The sequence below is a fragment of the Callorhinus ursinus genome, unplaced genomic scaffold (genome assembly GCF_003265705.2).
Source record: "Callorhinus ursinus isolate GAN/ISIS: 27379988/994484 unplaced genomic scaffold, GSC_fseal_2.0 scaffold50, whole genome shotgun sequence".
In the NCBI taxonomy this organism is placed as follows: Eukaryota; Metazoa; Chordata; class Mammalia; order Carnivora; family Otariidae; genus Callorhinus; species Callorhinus ursinus.
In genome coordinates, this window is record NW_027397112.1 from 4,590,423 (window position 1) to 4,616,631 (window position 26,209).

Consider the following 26,209-nt stretch of genomic DNA (forward strand, 5'->3'; position numbering starts at 1 on the left):
TCTTTCTTTCTTTCTTTCTTTCTTTCTTTCTTTCTTTCTTTCTTTCTCTTTCTTTTTTTTTTTATTTTTTTTGGGGAGAGAGAGCACCATGAGTGAGGGAAGGGGGCAGAGGGAGAGAGAAAATCTTAAGCAGGCTTCATGCTCAGCATGGAGCCTGATGCAGAGCTGGATTTCACCACTCTCAGATCATGAGCTTGAGCCAAAATGGAGAGTTGGTTGCTGAACCCAGTAAGCCAACCAGGCACCCCTGTGATCAAGTGATTTCTTAAGTTCACAAACATGTTCCAGTTGTTTTTATGTGCTGTATTAGGGCTTTCCCCCCAAATATTTGGTTTCATTCATCCTAAATACCTTTTAGGTCACATTTTTTCGGACCTTTAGCTCATATATACTTTCTTGAAAGTTCTATTATACTATTTAACTTTTGTGATAGTATGTTATTTCCTTTGAATTTTTATTGTTTACTTCATGATAACTTTTCTTTTCAATAATAGGAAGTTATAAAGAAAATAATTTCTCTATGATGCTTAAAAGTCTAAGATACTCTGCACTGTTTTGAATAAGGCTTCTTTACTCACTGTTCTAATGTTACTGATCCAGTATTTTATTGCCTCTTGATTAATTAGATGGAGATGAGCGCCATTATTCTCCACTATTTTTCCTGAACTCATCTTGTTTCCAACACCAGAGGACTAATAATAAGGTCATCGAGAAAGAAATAGATCCTGAGCATCCCTCTGAGGATTATTTCGAACCAGTAGCTCCAGAATTCCAAGGAAAAGAAGCCATCAGGTAATCACACTTACAGCAACATGTGGGTGCAAGGCAAACGAATTATTGACCAACAGCAACCGGGTGAGCCTGGACAAAATACTGAAGAAGAAATTTGTCTTTGTGAATGTTACTTTGAACTCTTCTATGTGTCCACCAATGTCTCCTGATTGCTCCTTGAAAGGAAAATTCTCTTTGCTTCGCTCCGTATAATGTTACCACATCACCCTCCATCTTGTCTCCCTCCTTATTTCTGTGTTGATTCCCCTTTTCAGAGGTGCTCTCCCTTTTATAACCAATGAGCACTTCCTCTTTCCCTAGCCATCTGTTAGCTACACATCTGAAAGTAGAGAGGAACTCATGTAGAGTTCAACCAGAATCAATATCTTGATATTGATATTGATATTGATGTTATCTTGATAATATCTCACCTATTACACCCCTCCCAATTTTTCCTTCTCTAGGGGCATTTGTATGCACAACTATCCATTCCTATAACTTTAGCTTATTCATGCAACATTCCCAGAACATATAGGCATGATGTCTGCCCCAAACAAATGGCTGTCTTCATCTCTGAAATCCAGAAACAACTGGCTGCTCCTAAATGGAAGTTTCTTTATTAAAATAAAGCATAAAAACCCCATTTCAATGGGTGTCCCCCTGTGCAAAGAAAGGCAGAGATAAAATACGCTGTCAAATTCAACACCTTTTAAGCCTTTTTTAGATTTCCTGACTCTTTGGTTAAACCCCCACCACCACCCCCACTGCCAGCATCCTGGTGGAATAAATGTCCTTACCTTTATTTTGGTTCATGCTCAGAGAAAAGAGTGGCTAAATTCTGTTTCCCTTTGAATTTGAAGATGCACTGTACATGATCTTACGTAGTCATGACATCTGTAATCTGTCGAGCCTGGTTCCTGCCTTGTCCTGCAATAGTTTCCTTTGGGATTCTAATGTGATTCAAGTTTGGTAATCATTCATTTAGAGAGATGTGTGTGTGTGCTATTCAGATGAAACCTTTAGATGTGGGAGCCTAACGCTCAGGGAAAAGGATGGGGTCAACATTAGGTTGGTGTCAAAAGCACAAGAATCAATAAGATAACCATCAAAGAGGGTCTAGAGTGAGAAGACCAGAATGTACTTGGAGAACCCTGTGGAAGACCAAGATGATGTGTTTGGCAAAAGAAGAGGACCTTTTGAGGAAACAGAGAAGGGATATTTAGAAAGGAGGGAAACCAGTAAGTCAAATGTTACCTTGAATGTAGACACTTTCAACAAGGACAGCGTCACCAATAGTGACTCATCATCCCATAAGTAAGGAATAGAAAAGTCTTTGTTGCATTTGGTGATTTAGGAGGCCACCAGTGATTTCAGTATGAAGAGGTTTACTACAGTAATGGACTCAGAAGCCAGAGTGATTGAGGAGAAAGGGAGAACGTGGATATGGCAAGTTTATATTCTTATTTTGAAAAATGTTTGAAAATAAGGGAAGGAGAGAAATCTGATTGTAACCAAAGCAGAGTTACAGGCCAAAGAGAAGCTATCAGAGAGAAAACTCTAGAAAATGCAGGTGACAAAAAAGAAAAAAGAAAGAAAATGCAGGTGACAGAGTGTCTGATTAATGAGCAAGTTTGGAGGGAATGGGAAGGGATGGGAGGTGATAGAGTGCAGATAAATGAGCTGATCTTGTACAGAGTAGAAAACACCAAATATTCTAAGGCTAGAGGAAGAAAGTGAGAGCAATTCCAAAGTGTTCTGCTTCTCTAAGCAAAACACTAATCATTTAATTGTAACTTTCCAAAGAGACTCTTTTATTTTCTCTCTCAGGGGAAATGATTAGTCAAAAATAAATCTTTGTCTTTCTGAGTAGACTAGTTATACCATCCCTTATTTCACATGACAAGGTTGATGCATCTGTCACTTTAACTGGAGTTGTCTCTGATGCCTACTATCTCCGTGTTGGCTGAGTAAACACCACTTCTGTCATTTCAGAATCAGAAATGTTAAAAAAGAATATACAGGAAAGTCTGGGAAAATGGAAGCATTGAAAGGTAAGGACAAACATTTCATTGTTTTGTCAATTTCTTTATTACAAAAAATGGAGAAAATTCCATGTGAAAAACTTGTAAATGTAGATAAGCAAAACAGAAAAAAAAAACAATACAAAAAATCTAACTCCACCCCTTGGAGATTAACCATGATTAAGAGCTGGCTATAAAATCCTTCTAGATGTTTCATGGATCTATTAATTTATAAGAATGGGGTCACACAATGAAAAGTGTGATTTCACTTTGTTTTTAAAGATGAGTTTGCTAAAAACCATACTGTATTTTATTTGCACTATGAGGAAAGAACATCTAGACTTAAAATTGATCATTTTTTATACCAGCCAGGGAATCTACATAGTTTCTATATACTGATGAGATTAACTAAAACAAGATGAGTAACACCACAGACCATGAATTAACTTTCACAAGTCACTATCCCTGGGACAAACACAGTTATAATTTTGAGTCAACCAATGTATCTGATACTAAATTCTAACAAATACAGTTTTCTAAAACAAACAGTTAAGTAAGCATCCAAGTTAGTGGCTACATTTCATAGATGTAGTGGCTACATTGCTTTTATTAATAATGGTTTTTAGGAAGAATGTAATTGATTTTTACAAGAGATGGGAGCCTTAAAAGTTTCAAAAGAAGATCCATAGACCTGCCCTAAGGTTGAGAGTTGTCCGTCCAGTGTGTGTGCATTGCATTTATTTTCTAGCAGGTAGTGTCCCTTAACTCGATCTTATTTATTCCTCTGAGATCATTTCTCACTTTGAGAGTTTCCAGTACCTGTGTCAGCAAATTTATTCTCACCCCAAGTTTGTCCCATCCAATGCCATCTAGATCTGTGGTTTCTTTCTTTAATTTTAGCCAAGGATATATGGAAGTAGTTTTTAAATTTGTCATTTCAATTTCCAGAGCACATTATGAACTACTTTTGTACTCCTCAATAACCATGAACTACTTTTTACATCTAGACATCTTCAAAAAAAAATTTAAAAACGAAAAGTAATGTCTGTGCATGGAAAACTATATGAAATCACCAACTACAGCTTGCTCTTTGGGAAGTAAATGGGGAACTGTGCTCTCTGCACCTTCTTTCTCCCCATGCTGCTAGCTCCCGTAGCAACTCTGGAGCACCTTTGGGGACTCCCATTGAAGTCCTTACCTACAGCCCATCTTTCAGGGGTTAAATAGGATTCTATTGTATGGCTACCTCAATTTCCTTACTCATGTACAAAATGTGGCTTGTTTCCAGTTTTTCAGTATCATAAAAAAAACTCTATAAGTAGCCTCTTGTTCAATATTTGTAAATATTATTTCCTGAATATAAATTTCTAAAAGCAGATTATGCAAAGGGATTATATTTTTAAGCTTCTTATTCATATTTCAAATCATTTCCCTTCAACTTATAAGAATTTATACACTTGTGGGAATAGCAATAATTAAAAACAATAATAATAGCAATAAACACTTAAAGTTTATCAAGTACTTAGTGTGTGCTAGCAACTATAATAAGTGATTAACATAAACTTTTTTTCATTTAATCCCATGAGATACAAAGTATCTCTCCCATTTTGCAGGTGAAGAAACTGAGGCTTATATTTCTTTTTTTTTCTAGTTAATATGGATCAGTTCCAAGATATCATCAGTTTTCTCTTACCCTGGAAAATACCATTTTTTTCCATTTAAGAACAGTAAATGTAAAATTGGTTGAGGTATTTGATTAGTTGTCCCAATATTATTTATTACTTCATCTTTTTGATGAATTTAAAATTAATCTTTATTTTTTATGTTTACTTTGCACCATCTTAGGCTTCTTTTGTCTTCCATCAGTCAGTGTATCCTGGAGTAGTAACATTATTTTAATTATTATATTTATTCCACTGGTTACTGTATTACTAATACATTATTTTAATTATTATAGTTCTACAACATTTTTTTAAAGATTTTATTTATTTGAGAGAGAGTGAGCGAGCGAGAAGGGGGGTCAGAGGCAGAGGGAGAAGCAGACTCCCTGTTGAGCAGTGAGCCTGATTCAGGGCTCGATCCCAGGACCCTGGGTCATGACCTGGGCCGAAGGCAGAGGCCCAACCACCTGAGCCACCCAGGTTCCCCATTCTCCAATATATTTTAATACAATGTAGTCGACTAATATCTTGCTATTATTTAACTTTTCTTAATTATTTGAGCTTATTTTTCCAATTTTTTTAGAATCTTTTAGTCAAATTATAAGAGAATTTTAATGGATTGGATTACAATAGGAAGAATTTTCTCTTTAGATGTAATTACTATTACCAGCACATTTAATAGCTGAGTACAGTGAATCTTGTAGTGTTTAGTTTATCCAAGATCATCCGGATAGAAAATGGATGAACTGGAATTCATCCCAGTTGTTAATTAATTTCAATAATGTTTGAAAGTAGGTCATGTAATTTAATTGAAGGAAACTGATCTCTTAGATATAACGTATTATAAAATTCTTAAGAATTTCATCCAGCAACTTTTCATAACAGAGTTTGGTTTTCACTTGGTGGTAAAGAAAACAAACAAAAAATAGTAAAGGATTCTTAGATAAATGATTTTTTTTCTACTGATCTGTAAATGCAAAAGGTTTGTAATAAAAGAATAGAAAATTTATAATGGGAAAATATACATTTTTGGTGAATATATTTTAAAAGGTAATTAATGCCATGAAAAATGTTTATCATTTAACATTTGAAAATGTAAGCTAGAAAAGAATGGAGTATGATTAAAATCCATATAGATATATATATTTACATGTTCATATATGCACATGCATATACACTGGAAGTAAGTGTATTACAATGTTAATATTTGAAATTATAGTTAAGTTTTTCTTAAGTGGTTGTATTTATTTCACAAATATTCTACAGTAACCATGTTATTTTAGCAGCCAGGAAAATATTGGATATTATATGTTTTAAACTATTTGAATGCTTGAAAATATACAACTAAAATAAATTTTTTGTTCTACTTTTAGAACGAGCTTTTTCTAATGCCCTCTTATTTATAATGTTAATATTTTATTTTAAAAACAGACTTGCTCCTTGACATATATGAAGGTCAAATCACAGCAATTCTGGGTCATAGTGGAGCTGGCAAATCTTCATTGCTAAACATCCTTAATGGGTTGTCTGTTCCAACAGAAGGTGAGCAAAAAGAAATTTCTCAAAGGCAAGATGTCCAGAGGTCATATGTTGCCTTTCTTATTTTAAGGTTAAAATGCTTAAGAGAAAATGATGTTTCTTTATCTAACATCGTTTACCAGACTATAGGATTTTGAATATACTTTATATTTCCCAAGTTTTTCTTTTTATTTTTTATTGTTAATGTTAACCACCATACATTACATCATTAGTTTTTGATGTAGTGTTCCATGATTCATTGTTTGTGTATAACACCCAGTGCTCCATGCAGAATGTGCCCTCTTTAATACCCATCACCAGGCTAACCCATCCTCCCACCCCCTCCCCTCTAGAACCCTCAGTTTGTTTTTCAAAGTCCATCGTCTCTCATGGTTCATCTCCCCCTCCAATTTCCCCCATGTTGTTTCATCTTATGGTGTCGCTCATCTCTCGAATTCTGCCCTCGTGATCCAGTAGTTTGTCTCTCTTTTTCTCAGCTTTATTTTCCATCATTGGTCTTCTATATCACTAATTCTCTCTTCTGCCTCATTTATCCTAGCAGTTAGCGCCCCCATTTTTGATTGCACCTCATTAATAGCCTTTTTGATTTCAACTTGGTTAGATTTTAGTTCTTTTATTTCTCCAGACAGGGTTTCTCTAATAACTTCCATGCTTTTTTCAAGCCCAGCTAGTATGTTTAAAATCATGATTCTGAACTCTAGGTCCAACATCGTACTAATGTCTGTATTGAGTAGGTCCCTGGCAGACAATACTACCTCTTGTTCTTTTTGTTGAGGTGATTTTTTTCATCTTGTCATTTTGTCCAGAGGAGAATAGATGAATGAGAGAACAAAATGCTAACAGGGTAACAACGTCCCCAGAAAATATACTCTAAACAAATCAGAAAAGACCTGAAACTGGGGGAAAAGAAAGGGAAAGAAAGAAAAAAGATAAAGATAAAAACAAACAAAAACAGAAAAAACAAAAAAACAGGATATGATCAAATATGATCAGGCTGATGCATAGATCAGTGCCACACACTAGATTTTGGGTGTATTTTAGTCTGTTAGAAGAAAGTGCCTCCCAAAATTTTAAAGAAAGAAAAACTTATATATGTACAAAAATAAGGGTTAATATGATGAAGGGATGGAATATGACTGTAAGATGAAAATAATAAAAAATTTTATAAAAGGAATTGATAAGATAATAAGTTGTTTGGAAAAAGAAAGAGGACGTAAAAAAAAAAAGAAAAAAAGGACAGAATGTGATCAGGCAGGAGACTAGAACAAAGCCATATACTAGTGATTTAGGTATATTTTGATATGTTAGAAGAAACTGTATCTCAAAATTTTAAAGAGAGAACAACATATATATATCTGCCAAAAATAAGGGTAACTACTATGAAGGGATAGGATATGACCCTAAAAATGAAAAATAAAAATTTTTTTTTAAAAAGGGATTGATAAGATGTTGGTTGAAAAAGGGAAAAAGAAAAATTCAAAAAAAAAGTTAAAAAAATTAACTTTGAAAGACTAAAGAATCATGGTAAAAAAGCCATAGATTCTATGTGCAGTGTTCCCCTAGCGCTGGAGTTCTGCCGTTCTCATTGATCGGTAAACTTGGTCTTTGTTGGCTGTTCGTGCTGATCTTCTGGGGAAGGGGCCTGTTGCCGTGGTTCCCAAATGTCTTTGCTGGAGGTGGAATTGCCCCACCCTTGTCGGTCGGGCTAAGTAATCTGCTCGGGTTTGCTCTCGGGAGCTTTTGTTCCCTGCAAGCTTTCAGTACAGCTTTGGAGGACGAGAGTGAAAATGGTGGCCTCCCAGTCTCCCCCCAGAGGAGCTGAGAACTCAGGGCCCCGGTCCTCACTGCACCTGCAGAGAAGAGCAGTCAGTCACTCCCGTTTCCCCGGTCTCTGGCTGCACTCCGTGCTCACCCCGCCTGTGACCAAGCATTTCTATCTCTGGCACCGGACTCAGTGTGGAGTCTCCAAACCCAGCAGATCTCTGCAGTGCGCTCCCGCGCTGCTCCTCCCGAGGGAGGAAGGGGAGTCTCCCCAGATCTGCCGCATGTTGGGTCCCTGCTAGAAGAACAGGGGCCCAACTGTGCCGCGGATCTCAGTTTATGGCAACTCCAAGCTGAGAGCCCGCGCCTCGGCTCCGTCTCTGCAGCCAGCTTCCTCACTCCGATACCTGGGAGCTCTGCCACACTCAGGCACCCCTGGTCTTTCTGTGACCCCAAGGGTCCTGAGACCACACTATCCTGCGAGGGGTCCACTCACTGCTTAGTTGCTGGAGCTACGTCCCTCAGCGGAGCCAACTTCTAAAAGTTCTGATTTTGTGCTCCGTGGCTCTATCACTTGCCAGAAGCGGTTGCCGGAGGCCCCCTCCCCCGCCGTCTATCCTCCCCAGATATCACCTGGGATTCACTTCTCCACACGTCCTACCTTCCAGAAAGTGGTCGCTTTTCTGTTCAGAGTTGTTGCTATTCTTTTCTTCGATCTCCTGAGGAGTTCGTAGGTGTTCAGAATGGTTTGATCCCTATCCAGCTGAATTCCTAAGACCAGACGAAGTCCAGGTCTCCTACTCCTCCTATATTTCCCAAGTTTTTATGAAAATCATTAGCCTTATTCCATTGCTGTGTGATATTCCAGAGAAAATATATGCCACCCGGAACATATATTTATGTTAAGATTAATTTGTAGTTGTTAACAAATTGTGAAGTCATTATTTTAGATATATGTGAATATATGCCAATATTTTCCTGAATAAGATCTCGAAGCATTAATAAAATGTATTATCTTGCCAATGTTAAATTATTTTTAACTTCTATTTTTAGGATCAGTTACCATCTATAATAAAAATCTCTCTGAAATGCAAGACTTGGAGGAAATCAGAAAGATAACTGGTGTTTGTCCTCAGTTCAATGTTCAATTTGACATGCTCACTGTGAAGGAAAACCTCAGGCTCTTTGCTAAAATAAAAGGGATTCAGCCACAGGAAGTAGAACAAGAGGTAAATGGGCATGCATGGATTAACAAGTTAAATTCGCCCAGTTAAAGCATGACCACAGAATTTGCCTCAGTGATTTACCTGCCCTGCTATGAATACAATTTAGGCAGTGAGGTCCTATAAAAAATCTGTTGTAACAGTTTAATTTGTATAGTATGCATTGTCTTGGATTTTAAGCTTTGTGTATTTTCTTGCATAGGTACAAAGAATTTTATTAGAATTGGACATAGAAAACATCCAGGATAACCTTGCTAAACATTTAAGTGAAGGACAGAAAAGAAAGCTGACCTTTGGGATTGCCATTTTAGGAGATCCTCAGGTAAAAGTGAGATTCTGCATGCCGTGGAAAGCAGATTGATTAGTAAAAAGTCAAGCTCTTCTTTTACCACTAAAAGTAGTAGAGATCTCATTGTAATGTATCAAGAGACACTGTGCTGTTAAACTATGGGTATAAGTATATTGGACCTAAATGGTTGGATAGTTATTATTTGGTTTATTATTTTTATCCATGCTACCATGTGGGACGAGTTAATGTGGGAGAGATATATTTTATACATTATCATCCTCTGTAGATTTTGCTGTTAGATGAACCGACTGCCGGGTTGGATCCCTTTTCAAGGCATCGAGTTTGGAGTTTCCTCAAGGAACACAAAGCAGGCCGTGTGATCCTCTTGAGTACCAATCTCATGGATGAGGCTGACGTCCTGGCTGGTAATTGTTCATTTTATCTCAGTTTTATAATAAAGAATTTGGGAAATGTGTATTTCTAGGACAAGCACCGTGCTCCCATGACCTTCATGTGTGCTCCCTTCCATAGCAGTCCGGGGAATGACAAGTCTAATCCCCCTCTAGAATTCCTCACTGACTGTGCATTTGCTAGATTTAACCACTAATAAAAAATTGTAAGGTTTTTTTCAGCTTTCAATTAATTTAAACATGGGAATCAATATATATCTGGTTGAAAACTATCCACTTATTCTTTAGCATACGGAGTGGAAAATGTGGCAATGTAATTTCTGGGTTTTTTTTTTTTTCAAGAATTATTGGAGGGCACAAAAACAGACTAGAACTCATAAGCTCATTTTAAATGCATCAACTTTAATGTGTATTTCAAATTTTTAAATGTTATGTTAGATACATTTATTTCCTGTAGAGCACTTCTCCTTTGGAAATCTGAGCATTGGCTCCTCACCTATATTTTCTAGAGAGGGAAGAAATGACTCCCATCATCCTTTCTTTCTTGCTTCTTTTTAATCAGATAGAAAAGTGATCATGTCCAGTGGGAGACTGAAGTGTGCAGGGTCTTCTGTCTTTTTGAAGAGAAAATGGGGCCTTGGATATCACTTAAGGTAAAGACTTTGGGGATAGATTGGATATATACATATATATATGTACACACATATACATAGATATATGCTTTCTTTTTTAAAAAGAAGATTTTATTTGTTTATTTGAGAGAGAGAAAAAAAGTGCACGAGCAGGGATAGGGGCGCTCTCAGAGGAAGAAGGAGCAGAGGAAGGAGGGAGAAGCAGCCTCCCGCTGATCAGGGAGCTGGATGTGGGGTTCCTGGATCCCAGGACCCCAGGATCACAACCTGAGCAGAAGGCAGATGCTTGACCAACTGAGCCACCCAGGCGCCCCATATAAATGTTTTCAATACTGGTATATCAAAGAGGCAGACAATTATGAGGGACAGTTGGCCTTATGCTTCATCTTTGCCAAACTATTTGCTAGTGTTTCCCAAATGTTTTTCCTGCCTCCTTGTATCTTTATTAATGCTAATGATAAGCAGAATCAACAGGGCTACTTCATGGACCATTTTCCAGGTAGCTACTCTGTGTATCCTAAATCTCTCTCTTCTTCCCACCCTCCATTTCCCTCAGCTGATCCATACAATCCTGTAACATATTTTCATTCTTTCACTGGGCACAAAATCAAATAATTTCAGAAGCTAGTATCAAAATTGGGAGAGAGTTAAGAGCACTGTATCTAACAAAGTGTGTCCAGGTGAAAAGAATTTTATAAAACCCAAACCAAAAACCCTATGGCCAAACAAAACATGCATGTAGGCCAAACTTCCCTATTAGTCATTAATTCCTGATAGCTATACAATCTGGTGTAATTATTTTCCCTAAGCAATTTCTTCTGCCTAATGTTCTTGCTTTGCTCTGTTTATCTTCCTATTTGAAATATAGTTTCACTTATAGCATGCATTTGTTTTTATATTTTTAATTGTTCTGAATTTAGACATCTCCTCTCTATAGATCATGAGAATTTTCAAACTGATGGCATTATTATTATTATTACTTCTTATGTTGTTATTTACTCATTTCGTTTGTTCTCTAAAGCCAAGTAAAGTAGTACTCAAAGGCTAGGTATTCAGTAAAAGCCCTTCTTTTGTGATAGCAGTAGAGAAAATACAAATCAATGATCTTTTCTTTTAAATATTAGTTTGTACAGAAATGAAGTATGTGATCCAGAAAAAATAACATCCTTCATTAATCATTACATCCCTGATGCTAAATTAAAAACAGAAAACAAAGAAAAGCTTGTGTATACTTTGCCCATGGAAAGGACAAATAAATTTCCAGGTAACTTAAATATGATTACAATGGAATGAAATCTGGGAACAAGTGTTCACCTCATTATTACAGCTTTCATTATTTAATGGATTTGAATTTTGTATTAGGTTGGGTTCCCTAAAAAGCAGAACTTGAAATGAGGACTTTAGCGTACTTTGTTTGGTAATTGATGCCTAGAAACATGAGGAGGGAATGGGGCCATGAGTGTGGGAAGCAAAGGAGGCTAGGGGATTTTGCATTATTGAGCAGGTGGTTGTAATACGAAACTGAGATGTAATACCACTGGAATAAATAAGTGAATAAGTGAGCAAGGGGCTCAGAGTTATGTCACAAGAGGGGTGAAAGCTGGGGTATTTATTTGCCACTCCCTACCCTTCATTGGTTAAGAGATGCATTCAGGAACATTAATTTTCTAACTCATATGACTTGTGCTCAACACGAGCTTAGCATACTTCACAGCCCAGAACAAAATGCCTTCAGGCAGGTGTTAATAAACAGATTTACTGTGTATGAGTGAGTACAGAAGGGATGGGGGTGGGGCATCAAGGTGTCTGCTATAGGTTCCCTTTTATATTTTAATTTAATTGTGTATATATTTATTTTGCAGGAAAAAAACATAGTTTATTTATTCTACAAAAGTATTCACCATAGGTCCCCAGTCTGCTGAGTAGCATTCCCAACCTAGGATTTGTTGAATAAGTAATTCTAATAATAGCTAACCCTTAGTATAATGTTTATTATGAGTCAGGCACTGTTCCTAATAGTTTCATATATATGAACTCATTTAGTCCTACAGCTATTCTATGAAGTAGGTGCTATAGTCTTCCCTGTCTTGCAAATGAGGAAATATATCTGTCTTTTTTTATTTAAAAAGCTTCCTTTTTATCTAAATATTTAGTTTATTAAAGGTTTAACTCTCTGCAGGCCTGATTTAAGGAAGCTCATTTTGGATGATACTTTTTTTTTAAGATTTCGTTTATTTATTTGACAGAAAGAGACACAGCTAGAGAGGGAACACAAGCAGCAGGGAGCTGGAGAGGGAGGAGCAGGCTCCCCACTGAGCCTGACTGGGGCCTCAATCCCAGGACCCTGGGATCATGACCTGAGCCAAAGGCAGATGCTTAACAACTGAGCCACCCGGGCGCCCCAAGGATGATTCAGTCTTATTAAGCAGATACTCAGGAATTCAGATTTAGTCTTACCCCAAATAAGGCAGTTCTCTGTGTCCTTGTAGGAGCTGCAAGATGGTGTTCTCAAGTCCATAGGCTATACTGTGTTATTCTGTCCAATGAGATACAACTAGCCTTCTTTTTTTGGTTAGGGAAGGAGAATAGTGAGTTACATGCTGATACTACTATTAGAACATGTCACACCAGAGTCCCTGGTGTTGATGTTTTGGTCCATGGCAGCCTCTTTATGCTGACCATAAGCCTCTGCAAGTCCAATGGCATTCTTATGTCCTGTAGGAAATATGGAAGATAATAATAAATGTTTATTGGGAACCTATTATGTAAAAGGCACCGCTTGAGACACTAATGATACAGAGTTAAATAAGAAATCTGAGTCCCTACCCTCATGGAGGCTCATTCCATTGGATGGGGAGAAGTGGACACACACAATAAGCCAAGGTATATTACAATTGCAATAATAAACAAGGTGATAGGGTTTAGAGAGAAAGCTAATGTCAGGTTAGGGTTTATATGGAGTGCCAGAAGTACAGAAGAAGAAAACGATCAAAAGCATTCCAAGCAGAGGTGGGAAAGAGTTGTCTGAGTCTGGAGTGCAGTGAGTGTGGGAGGAGACTGGCAAGTGGCGGTGGGTAAGGTTGTAGGGATAGATAGAGGTTCGCCCGTACAGAGCTTTAGAAGCTGTCATGTGGTGTTTGAGTTTTATCTTAAATTCACTGAGAAACCACTGAAAGCCATTAAATGGGGGATTGATGTGATGTGACTTATATTTTCATTCTCTGGCTATAAAAGAGCACTCTGGGTACAGAAGAAGAAGAGTAGACGCTGGGAGACCAGCCATGTGACCATTTCAGACTTACGGGTGAAAGATGATGATCATTATGCTACCATGGTGCCAAGTGAAAGGTAGATGAAAATGGCTGGATTTGAAACATATCTTGAGATAAAGCCAAAGAACCTGGCTGTTGGCCAATCTGTGGAGCACGAGGAAAAGTGAAAAATCCAGAGGGACTTCTAGAATTTTGGCTTGAATCACTGGGTGGAAGATGGTGTCATTTGTTATAAAATGATGAGACAGACAGTTGGGTAGGTTGGAGAAGAAGGAATTAATGTTCTGTTTTAGAAATACTTGCTTTGAGATGCTTTTAGACTTCAAAGTGGAGATGTCAAGCAGCTAAGTATGCAGTTGGTTATAGGATATTGGAAATCAGAGAACACTCAAAGTGAGAACTGAACTTGGGGATCGTACCCGCAGGGAAAAGTATAATGCAAGGCGGAGAATGGTGAAAATCAAGAGCCACAACGTGATCCAGGACTGAACCCTCAGGAGAAAGTAGAGGAAGAGTCAGAGAATGGTGGAAATCAAGAGCCCCCCCATGAACTTGAAGGAAAAACAAAAGAACATATATGTTTTTATTAACTCAAGGGAGACAATGTTTGTAGAAGGACAAAGTAGTCAACAGTTTTCAATGTCCCTGAATGAGAGAGAGTTAAAAGAATTTTTAAAAAGCTCTTGTCCATTGAATTTAAAATGTGGAATCATTGATGGCCTTGTAAGAACAGTTTCTGTGGAGGGATAGGGCTAGCATTTGGATCTGTCGGGGGTTCAGTTGAATAGGATTTGACAAATTGAAGGTGGTAAAGTAGACAAAACTTTGAGCCCTGGGTGCATGTGTGTAGCAGCAGGCCAGTGGTAGGAGGAGATTGGGTTTTTGTTGTTGTTGTTGTTACTTGTTTTTGTTTAATGGGTTAACTTACAGCATTTTGCCTGCTGTTTGGGATGGCCTAGTACATGTAGGAGAAATTGATGATACAAGCCAGAGAAGGGCAGGAGATTACTTTACGAGTCCTCGAGATGCCTGAATGGGATGGAATTCAGAACACAAGTCAAAGATGTAGCCTTTGGTGGGAGCAGCTCTAAGTCTCCCACCTGTACAGAACCAAGACCCAGAATATGGGTAGAAATAAACGTTCATTTGTGTGGGGGTGAGAAGATGATGTTCTTTTTTTTTTTTTTTTTAAGATTTTATTTATTTGACAGAGAGACACAGCGAGAGAGAGAACGAACACAAGCAGGGCGAGTGGGAGAGGGAGAAGCAGGCTTCCCGCGGAGCAGGGAGCCCGAAGCGGGGCTCGATCCCAGGACCCTGGGACCGTGACCTGAGCCGAAGGCAGACGCTTAACAACTGAGCCACCCAGGGATCCCGATGATGTTCTTTCTGATTGCTCATATTTCCTCAAAGAAGTGTTCTGGAACTTCATGAGCTGAGAATATAAGATAGAATACAGATGATTTGAGGGTAGATGGGAAAGTTCTGACATATTCATTTCAGAGAGGAAGTACAGTCTAATAAAATTTTGCTTTTGCTTACTGTGATATTCCAAAGACATATATTTTTCTGAACAATATTCTGGATCATCTTTTAAATAACTGTTAATTTACTGGGTTTTGTTATCAATGTGGTATTTAAAATGTATCTATTCCGGTCTGTTGCCTTAGACCTTTTCAGAGATCTTGATAAGTGTTCTGGCCAGGGTGTGACGAGTTATGACATTTCCATGTCAACTCTGAATGACGTCTTCATGAAACTGGAAGAAAAATCAACTATTGAACAAGGTAAATTCATTGTTAAGTAACAGAAAATCAATTTCCCAATAATCATGTATTTAGTATTTTATAATGCTTTATGCATGATTTACACTAAAGAATGTGAATAATTCCAAATTTGACAGATGTTTGGGAAGGGTTGTATTGTTTTCTAATATCATTACTAGGACTGAACACAGATCCCTTCTTGGAATATAACAAATTTCTCTGCAAACTATTTGCTTCCTATTTTAGCAGTTTTCTTCTATCCCCAGATGCTCACTGCTTCTTGGATATTCTGAGGATGTGAAAGGCTCTCGACCAAGATCATGAAGTCTGAGCAGATATTTCTTATAAAAATTGCTCTTAGCTTGTTCACATAGAAAATTTCATTAAGGTCTTAATGGAGAAAATGCTAGGATCATCTCCTGTGTATTTTAATGGGTAGTAATAATGAGGACAATCATTTACAGAGCCTCTATCCAGAAATTTTGATCGATGTGTGGATATAGTGCATTACCTTTCTACAATAACCTTTTGAACAAAAGGCATTGGCACCATTCTACAGAGGAGAAAACTAGACCTAAGAGCAGTTAAGTGATCGGTCCTAAATCATGCCACTTATAAGTCATGTATTTGAGAATCGGATATGGGTCTTGTGGCTTCAGAGCCTGTAATTGTTCGGCCACATTTTGAAATTCTTGACAGCTTAATAGCTGACATTTAGGCATCAATGATTGGCTATTTTATGGAGAATATTTCTTGAAATTCCTCAGAATATTGTTACATATGGGACCTTCTATGACTTTTCAAAGGCTAGGCATAATGAGGTCACCCTTTACTGAATTCTTCTTTGATATGAATTTAGTTATATTTTATCATTGAGTTTATTGAATGTGGACATTATAAATATAATTTGTTTCTTATATTACTTGCCTTGTAACCATTGTAAAACAACTTTTAATGTTACGAAAAAGAGAAAACTGTGATGTCCAAGGATGGCATTAATAATGTGTGTTGTGTGTGTGTGTGTGTGTGTGTGTGTGTGTAGATTTTGAACAAGCAGAGATAAGAGACAGAGAGAGCCTGCATGAAAAAGAGCCAGCTTGCTCTCCTTTCCCTGAAATGCTGAAGGCTGTGAGTGACATGGGCCTCTGGAAAATGCAGATCTGTGCAATAGCACGGCTTCGTTTCTTAAAGTTAAAACGTGGGAAGAAAGAGCTTTTGATCCTGTGAGTATCAGAGAACTGTGGGTTTTGTTAGTGAGTTTCAAGAGAGGGTTAAACCAGCAGAGAATTTAAAACTAGAACATAGTATCCAATGTTCCTGCCAGAAAATGGATAAATACATTTCATTTTACTGACAGTAGGAATGCCTGCCTGTATGGTAGCACTTGATTAGCCTTATACACAGGTCTGTTTAGTTTTCATGGTTTGATAGCCTGGTGTTTATATAGCAATGCCTTTTAGTACTGTGTGGGGTGCTACGGCCTGACTTTCAAAATTTTAGCACCTATAATCACGGCTGGCATAGAGTTGGTACCCAACAAATATTTGTGAAATATCTGTCAATAAATAAAATTGCTACAGATTCATGTGGTTATTTTTCTTTATTGGTAGACTCTTGGTATTTGGGATTGCAATGTTCCCTTTGATTGTGGAAAAGATACTTTATGCTCTCCTAATTCCAAAGAGTGATTGGGAATTTAAACCTGAACTGTATTTCCTCTCTCCTGGACAACCTCCCGAAGACCCTCGTACCAGCCTGTTGATCATCAATAACACAGGTGAAGAGAAGAAAAAAGTTTTCATCCAGAAATAAGTGATTTTTATGTAGAGAGGAAAAAACAAATCATAAGAGAAGAAAATGTGTATTTAGACTTCATTTATAGAAAATAGCTGAGGTACAGTGCATATTTGCTCTGATTTTGGAGATGATGGAGATCGTGGGATAAGACAGAAGGAGCGTGGGTTAGTCACTATATAACCTGGTTAAAGGAGAACTGCCTATCTACCTGACCACCCTAAACAATTATGTGAGAGAGAAATAAACTTCTCTATTGACTGAACCACTCTATTTGAAATCTCCTTGTTACAGCAGCCTAACCTGTTCCATAAATATTATACAAACTGATTGACATGTAAAGAATGCATTCTTACACCCTATGCCCCTCCAACAGGATCTAGAAAGATTCCTTAAGACAATTTGATACCCATACTCTTGTTATCCTAAATTATGGATAATTGGTTTTGTCTAACTGCTTATTTAACTTTGAAGAAGCTTTTGTTTCTGCCTAAGATGTAAAATATATGTATGTATTCAGCATAGGAGACCTCTCTTGACGAGTACCCCAGCCCATTCTTATATTCATATACAGTTGTGACTCAAGGTTATAGATTTTCCTCTTTAAACAAAGGTGGTCTTTTAACTTCTGTTTTTCATTCTTTTCAATTTGGGTTTTAGAAAGTAAGTTTTATTCACTCTGCTACCTTAAAATGGAAATTTTTGTGAATTATATATTTTATTTCTAAGATCTAGAAATTTTCAGCCTGTCATTGTCAGCCTACTCATTTTTATTTTTCAGTCTATTATTGTCTCATCTATATACTTTCCTCTCCAGTTACTCTAAGAACAATATGCTTGGATTAACTTATTTATTTTTCTTCTCTGTACTCAGTTGTGAGGTATTTTGTGATTTGAGTTTGGGGCTTCTCTGCCATCTTGTTCCTCTTTTCTCAAAGTATGATGACTTTTGGTAAGATGTTCTTCATTAAATCAGGGAATCCCTGTTTGCCTAAGGGAATGTGGGTAACCTTTAAGGTTTCCTACCTTAGGTGACTGTGGAGATGGAGTGTGGATGCATGGAAAGCTTATTTTCTGTGTATACGTTCCTTTCCCCCCTGGTGGGAATGCTGATTTATCTGGGGCTTGGTCCTGTTTTATGATCCCAGAACGCCTTCTGGGTGTCCCCAGTATGAACTCCCTTTCAAAGTCCAAATGAGCAAAAAATGAGAGTCCCCTTTTTTTCTTTTCCCATTCCATCCTGTCAATTGTCTGGAGTTACTTTAGATCTCACCCTGTTGTTTTCCCCAAATAATATCTCTTAAAAAGTAAATCTGAGGACTTGTATGCTGGGGACGACTGCAGTTGCTGCCCACTCCATGTGGACCACGGGGAGAGAACTGTGGTCACTTTGTTCCAGGCGTGGTTAACCAGTTAATGAGCATGGCTGTGGCTGCGGAGCCCACTTTGCCCCCTTGAATTTGTCCACTCTGAGTTTCCATATCCTGGACATTAGTTTTACCTTTGCAGTTGTTTGCTCTTGTGTGCTCTAGAATGTGGGTTTTCTTAACTCTTATTTCTCCGTCAAAAAATCTCACCTGCTTTCTCCTTTAGGGGCCTATCAAAAACTTTGGTCTGATAGTGGCGCTCTTTTCATTTCTTACTATATATATATATATATATATATTTCATTTCTTACTAAATATATACGTATATTTAGGGAATAGATATGTATATAAAATATATGGGGTTTTTTCTTAAAGATTTATTTATTTATTTTTAAAGATTCTACTCATTTATTTGTCAGAGAGAGAGAGAAAGAGAGCACAAGCAGGGGGAGCTGCAGGTAGAGGGAAAAGGAGAAGCAGCCTCCCCACTGCGCAGAAAGCAGACATGGAGCTCCATCCCAGGACCCTGGGATCATGACCTGAGCCGAAGGCAGATGCTTAACCGACTGAGCCACCCAGACGCACCTAGAATTATCTTGTTTTAATGGTCACATACATGTTAACTTGCACTAAGCAGAATTATAAAGCTAACTCATCACAGCATAGGATTTGATCAATAGAAGATGGTAAAGTGAGCCAATTTTATTATTGTGATGCCCAAAGACACATGACTTCACATAATATTCTATAAGTATTGTTTTTAAATTGTGTATGTGGTTTATTTTAAAAATTTGACATATATGTTCTTGCTTTCTATGGCCCTCTGTTATTGATTTCATACTAGAATCAAATATTGAAGATTTTATACAGTCAGTGAAGCATCAAAATATACTTTTGGAAGTAGATGACTTTGCAAACAGAAACGGCACTGATGACCTGTCGTACAATGGAGCTATCATAGTTTCTGGTAAACAAAAGGTATTTTGCATCTTGGTTTTGCTTTCATGAAAAAAAGTAATAAAGTGTTACATTTTTAACTGTTTTAAATGGCGGTCAACCCAGCTAGTATATAGCAACTTGATTTAAAAACATTTGGGGTCATTACCGAATAAACTGAAGTTTAAATAAGCTTTTGTAAAACATTTTCAATCTTAACTTTGGAATTAGATGATTTTTACATTTGAGAGTAGCTAAGTGTAATTGCATTATTCAGATTCAATAAAATATTAGATCTTATAAATACCAACCATGACTTTAAAGAATTTTCTTCAATGGCTGACTACTCAAAAGTTGTTTTCATATACAGTTGACCCTTAAGGTGTTAGGGGCGCCGAACCCCTGCACAGTTGAAAATCTGCATATAACTTTTAGCTCCCTAAAATCTTACCCCCTAAGAGCCTACTGTTGACTGAAAGCCTTACCAATAACTTAAACAGTCGATTAACACATACTTTGTGTGTTATATGTATTATATACTATGTTCTTGCAATAAGGTAAGCTAGAGAAAAGACAATGTTATTAAAATCATTAGGAAGAGAAAATACATTTACACCACTGTACTATATTTATCAGAAAAAATTCATGTATAAGTGAAGAGTGTAGTTCAAAACTATGTTGTTCCAGGGGCAACTGTATTGAGAATATACATTAAATACTATAAACGTCACATGAAATCTCTGAGAGAAAAGTGTTTTCAGTCTACTGTTAGCTTGTTTCAATTTTGGTAAAAGAGTCCAAGGGGAAGAGATTGTTCCAGGTACAAGACTATTGAAAATACATCCTAAATGAAAATAAAACCCTGAGTCTTACTTAAAAGCCAGTGAAAAGCTGGGAGCCCACATGAAATGAACTACCTCATTGTTTCTGGCTACAAGGAAAATAAAAACCAAAACAAAAGCTTTGTAAGGTATGTCATTGAATCCAGTTCCATCTAAACTAAGTACATGGTAAAAAATGCAGTCTTAGTCGGTTGCACATGTGAAACTAATGTAGCATTGTCTGTCAACTATACTTCAACTCAAAAAAAAAAGTAATCTCTTTGTGCCAACTGTAGGAAACTGCATTGCTTGGCAATTGCTTTGTTACTAATCTAACATATTTATTACCTGAACCAATAGAATATTTAAACCATACTGACCCTCTTGATAAATGCATAAACATTTTCATAAACATAAAGAATATAAACATTGTCTTAGAAAGCATAAAAATGGCTCATTGGCAGTGTAACCGTGAATATTTTATGCACCCTGTCCTTATCTCCTATCCAGGAAGTCAGAGCTCCTTTGCTTGCTCACTATAAACTGTGTCTCCTTATCGGGGCTACTTTTATATTCAGTTATTTGAATTTTCCTCATCAGCAAAATGAGGACAAAATGATCTAAAATTAGTAATACTAAGAAAAAATCATATTGCTGGCTATACAACCAATTTATTATCCCCTTTCACAGATGAGGAAGCTGAAGCTCAGAAAGGTCAGTTAACTTGAGGATGATCACACAGAGTGTGGCACTACTGGGATTTTAATATAAAAACTTTTTCTTTGTTCTTTAATGACATAGAATTAACATCATTTTATTTGTTTTTGTTTTATTCAAAGGATTACAGATTTTCAGTTGCATGCAATACCTTGAGACTGCACTGTTTTCCTATTCTTGTGAATATTATTAGCAATGGGCTACTTCGAATGTTTAATTGTACACAAAATATTCGAATTGAGAGAAGCCCATATCCTTTTGTAAGTATTGGATTTACTCATTCTAAACAATTAAGAATTTGGCAAGCAATCTACATTTTCCCTCCGTAGCTTTTAAATATTCATCATTGATTGTTAATCCTAAAAATTTTTTTGTCCTAACATTTTAAACATTATATCTAACAAAATATGATTTTTCCCCTTGGTTTTATCAAAGAATGCTCATGGGGGGAATACTTTTCAATATTATGTCATAGTCTTCTAGAGAATCTTCTGCAAAGATACAGACTTGATTGCAGAAGTGTATTGGAGAGAGTGTGAATGTGGCTCTGTGTGTGTGTGTGTGTGTGTGTGTGTGTGTGTGTACACTGAATTGGAAATCAAGAACACTTGTAAAACAGCTTTAGAATCTTGTAAGTCTAATCTAATTTGTTGGTGGACCATTCATCGACTAAATGGGTAGTAGATTGATATGAAGGAGAATTTGCCAGTTCTCGGGCTGTATGCCTTCTGGTTAATTTCTTCACCCACCCCTAGTTGTGTGCATTGTATGGGTATCCGATGCACATGGGCTGCGTCTTCAGGGTTTTTGTCAGCTGGCTATAGCCTGGATTTAGATGACAAGAAGCAGTAGTGGGAGCCAGGAGAGCAGGAGAATCCTGCAGCCTGGGCTCCAGGCACATTGCTTCCTCCCTTTGTGCCTCCCCTGCCCCCTCCCCCCCGCCCAGAAGTGACAGTGTCTTCTTGCTTCATCCTTGTTGGCTTCTCTTATCTTCCCACACATGTAGCCCTTGCATGAGTATTTTCTATCTGAAGTCCTGAAGGTAGTAATGGTTTTCTGGTTAGACCCTGATATTCAAGAGGGATCTCTTAAAGCTGACTCAAACTGTTTTAAATCAGGAGACTGGAAGAGCAGTATATAGGATTAGAAATGGAGCCATCAAAAAGGGAAGCCCATTTTGTGACAAAGGGGTTGAATTCAGTTTTGGCTTTACTGCATTTGTGGTGCTGGAGGGACGAGCAAGAGCAAATGGACAGATTATACTTGAGTGGTCAGCAATAGACACATGCACCATTGAGTTGAAGCCCCCACTGACCGTGAGAGCTGGGACAGTGCAAGGGTAGGAGAGTCTGAAGGGAACTCTCCAGAAAGTAGAACCAACTGGCAGTAGAAAGACACAGATGTTATCCACTCTTGGTCCTTTAGTTTTCTCATGTCATTACTTGTTTACTCAGGATCAAATAAAGTTTGATCCCAGTTACTCTCTTAGGCATCCCGAATGGCACAAACCTTTCTTCTCTCAGCCATTTTTATGAAGGCAGTAATGGATTTTTGTACCTGGTGAAACATTCAAATTGATCCTCGTAGCCTCTAAAGCCTTAAGTAAAGCTTGAGAACTGTAGGATTACTTTGAGACAGGCTACTGCACTGCTGGACTGTGATTATATCCAAGACGCAGTCCTGTACCTAAGCATGGGCCCAGCCTCAGGCAGACACGGATTTGGGGATGGTGATTCAAAGTTGTCTCCTTCCCCGCAAGCTTGGTGGCATCAAGTTTTCTTTTTAGCCCTTTTGCTTCCAAATATATCCGACCAGCTGCTGATGGCTTCACATATCTGTAACAAGGTTAGCTGAGAAAGACATGCTGCTCGGGCCTGAGTGATCTGTTTCTCCGGGATCGTAAGTCCCAAATTATTATTTTTTGCACTGTGGCCAAAACGCATGACATAAAATTCACTATCTTGACCATTTTTAAGTGTACAGTTCAATAGTGTCAAGCATATTCACATTATTGTGAAACAGATCTCTTACATTTTTTCATCTTGCAAAACTAAAACGGCCTTGTCCCTTTTCCCTGGCCCCCGGCAATCATCATCCCACCTTCTGTTTCTGTTAATTTAAGTACTTTTCATACCTTATATAAGGACAGTCGTATAGTATTTGGTTTTTTCTGACTGGCTTATTTTCCTTAGAATAATGTCCTTGAAATTCATCCATGTTGCAACATGTAACAGGATTTCCTTCCTTCTAGAGGCTGAATAATATTCCACTGTATGTATATACCATGTCTTGTTTACCTCTTTATCTGTTGATGGACATTTGGATTGCTTCCACCCCTTGGCTATTATGATTAGTGCTCCTATGAACATGTGTGGGAAGATATCTCTTTGAGACTCTGCTTTCAGTTCTTTTCGATATATAACCTGAAGTGGGTCCTAAGTGATATTTTACTTCTCTTTTTTTTTTCTAGGAGTTGTCACACATCCTTCCCACATTCATGCATAGATGTTGCTGAAATAAGGCATACACTTTTATTTTTATTTTTTAATACTATAAAATAGTATAATACTATAGTATAATACTATAAAATACTATAAAAATACTATATTTTTTAATACTTTAAAAAGTGTATGTTAATGATAATTAGTATTTGTTTAATTTTTTAATTTCAATTTTAAGTTTTTTATTAGTTTTAGAGGTAGAATTTAGTGAGTCATCAGTGGCATATAACACCCAGTGCTCATTACATCAAGCGCCCTCCTTAATATTCATCGCCTAATTACCCCTCCTCCCCCATCCACCTCCCCTCCAGCAACCCTCAGTTTGTTTCCTTTAGTTAAGAGTCTCTTATGGTTTGCCTCCCTCTCTGTTTTCCTCTTAATTATTTTTCCTTCCCTTTCCCTATGTTCATCTGTTTTGTTTCTTAAATTCCACATATGAGTGAAATCATATGGTAGTTTTTCTCTGACTTATTTCGCTTACCATAATACCCTCTAGTTTCACCCACATTATGGCAAATGGCAAGATTTCATTCTTTCTGATGGCTGTGTAACATTCCATTGTTTACCATATATACCACATCTTCTCTATCCATTCATCTGTCGATGGACATCTGGGCTCTTTCCATAGTTTGGCTATTGTGGACGTTGCTGCTATAAACACTGGGGTGCATGTACCTCTTCAAATCACTATGTTTTGATCCTTTGGATAAATACCTAGGATTTATTGGTATATAAATACCTATGACCCAATTGCTGGGTCGTAGGGCAGCTCTATTTTTAACTTTTTGAGGAACCTCCATACTGTTTTCCAAAGTGGCTGTACCAGCTTGCATTCCCACCAACAGTGTAGGAGGGTTCCCCTTTCTCCACATCCTCACCAACATCTGTTGTTTCCTTAGTTGTTAATTTTAGCCATGCTGACTGGTGTGAGGTGGTATCTCATTGTGGTTTTAATTTGTATTTCCCTGATGCCAAGTGATGTTGAGCATTTTTTCATGTGTCTGTTATAAAAAGAATTAATACCTATTCTTCTGAAACTGTTTCAAAAACTAGAAATGGAAGGAAAACTTCCATATTCTTTCTATGAGGCCAGCATTACCTTGATCCCCAAACCAGACAAAGACCCCACCCAAAAGGAGAATTACAGACCAAGATCCCTGATGAGCATGGATGCAAAAATTCTCACCAAGATACTAGCTAATAGGATCGAACAGTACATTAAAAGGATTATTCACCACAATCACGTGGGATTTATTCCTGGGCCTCAAGGGTGGCTCGACATGCTCAAATCAGTCAATGTGATAACACCACATTGGTATTTGTTTCAATTTTTAAAATATTCACAAGTTTAAAGTACCTTTTATATTTACAGAATTATATCTTCTTCTGGACTGGACTGCCAGAAGGTTCCATGTTCTTGTTTTGGGTTGTGTGCAGCATTTCACCTTATATCTCCATGAGCAGTATCAGCGATTACAAAGTAAGAGAAGGGGGGAGAAAAGAGAAACTTCAAGGGCTCCAGTAATTGTGTTTTAAATGCTATGTGTTCAAAATGTTTTCCTGTGAGAAAGACATAGAAGCATATGTCTAATTTAGATAGTGTAGTTAAGCATTATTTCTATCAAGTCAGAAACTTTACTTCTAAAAACACAAAATATTTTTTACTTCAAAATTGCGGGAAACATGCAATAATTTTACAGGGATTCAAATTAATCTAAACTTGTAAAGAGGACTATGATACAACTTTTGACATTATTTCCTAGTGAAAAAGAAGAAATCATTGATATTTAAATTGAGGACCAGATGTAAGACTTAAATCCCCTTTCTACTGTGGCAAATAAAATTTTTGGTTATATCTGTACTTGATCGTGTCTGTTATCCAAGGCAAAACAGTTAAATCAGATTTAGATAAGTCATCCTTCACTATTCTGAGCCAGTAACCCCCATAACATATTTGGATAATGAATAATTTATTGTCCTTCAGGTCACAGAATAATATCTCTTTTGAAGGAAGTTTACGCCTTGATTATTATGAGGTCTGCTTTTCTATTCATTATGCATGAGTTAAAGTTATGTGGGGAATCAAACGTATAAAATAAAATAATACTCATTTTCACAATGGCCATCGTTGGCTCTTTAGACCTCAGATTCCAAATAATATATACATAATTAAATTATTAGAAGATTTAAAATGATTTGATTATATTTATCTTAAAATCTCTCCCAATGTGTTTGTTTTGGATTTGGATTTCAACTGAATCTATGTATATCCTGTGTTTTCTCATCAGAAGAGAGCTAAGTCCCAGCTATGGATTTCAGGCCTCTACCCTTCTGCCTACTGGTGTGGGCAGGCACTGGTGGATATTAGCGTCTTCATTTTTCTTCTCCTTTCAATGTATTTAATTTTTTACATAGCCAACATAATGGAGATTTATATCACAAGTCGAATTTTGTTTGGTTTGGTAAGTAACACATTATATAGACAGTATCTTATAAAGTAATTCATGATAAATTATAACATTTGATATTTTGTATAAGCAAGATGTTTTCATATTTATTTTGTCATAAACTAAAACAAAAAAAGTTCAAAATGCACGTGCAATAAGATTTTTTTTAAAGATTTTTATTTTTTTGAAAGAGAGCACGAGCAGGGGGAGGGGCAGAGAGAGTGGGAGAAGCAGACTCCCCACTGAGCAGGGAGCCTGATGCCAGGACCCTGAGATCATGA

At 37.2% G+C, this 26,209-nt stretch overlaps 1 protein-coding gene across 4 annotated transcripts in view; it reads left to right on the top strand.

Moving 5' to 3' along the window:
• Positions 1–26,209, top strand: part of ABCA6 (ATP binding cassette subfamily A member 6) — a 73,173-nt gene that overhangs the window by 29,489 nt on the left and 17,475 nt on the right. For 3 of the 4 annotated variants that reach the window (XR_012375406.1, XM_073883200.1, XM_025889977.2), the window contains 15 exons: positions 627–792; positions 2,764–2,822; positions 5,885–5,995; positions 8,807–8,982; positions 9,179–9,298; positions 9,552–9,690; positions 10,238–10,328; positions 11,432–11,571; positions 15,250–15,366; positions 16,388–16,568; positions 16,956–17,122; positions 19,351–19,484; positions 21,103–21,240; positions 24,854–24,961; positions 25,770–25,943. Coding sequence is in view for 3 of the 4 variants with exons in the window: in XM_073883200.1 (XP_073739301.1) it covers positions 627–792; positions 2,764–2,822; positions 5,885–5,995; positions 8,807–8,982; positions 9,179–9,298; positions 9,552–9,690; positions 10,238–10,328; positions 11,432–11,571; positions 15,250–15,366; positions 16,388–16,568; positions 16,956–17,122; positions 19,351–19,484; positions 21,103–21,240; positions 24,854–24,961; positions 25,770–25,943 (2,021 nt within the window). In the remaining variant the exon portion in view is untranslated. The remainder of the gene's footprint in view (positions 1–626; positions 793–2,763; positions 2,823–5,884; positions 5,996–8,806; positions 8,983–9,178; positions 9,299–9,551; positions 9,691–10,237; positions 10,329–11,431; positions 11,572–15,249; positions 15,367–16,387; positions 16,569–16,955; positions 17,123–19,350; positions 19,485–21,102; positions 21,241–24,853; positions 24,962–25,769; positions 25,944–26,209) is intronic. The other variant, XM_073883201.1, reaches the window with a different exon arrangement.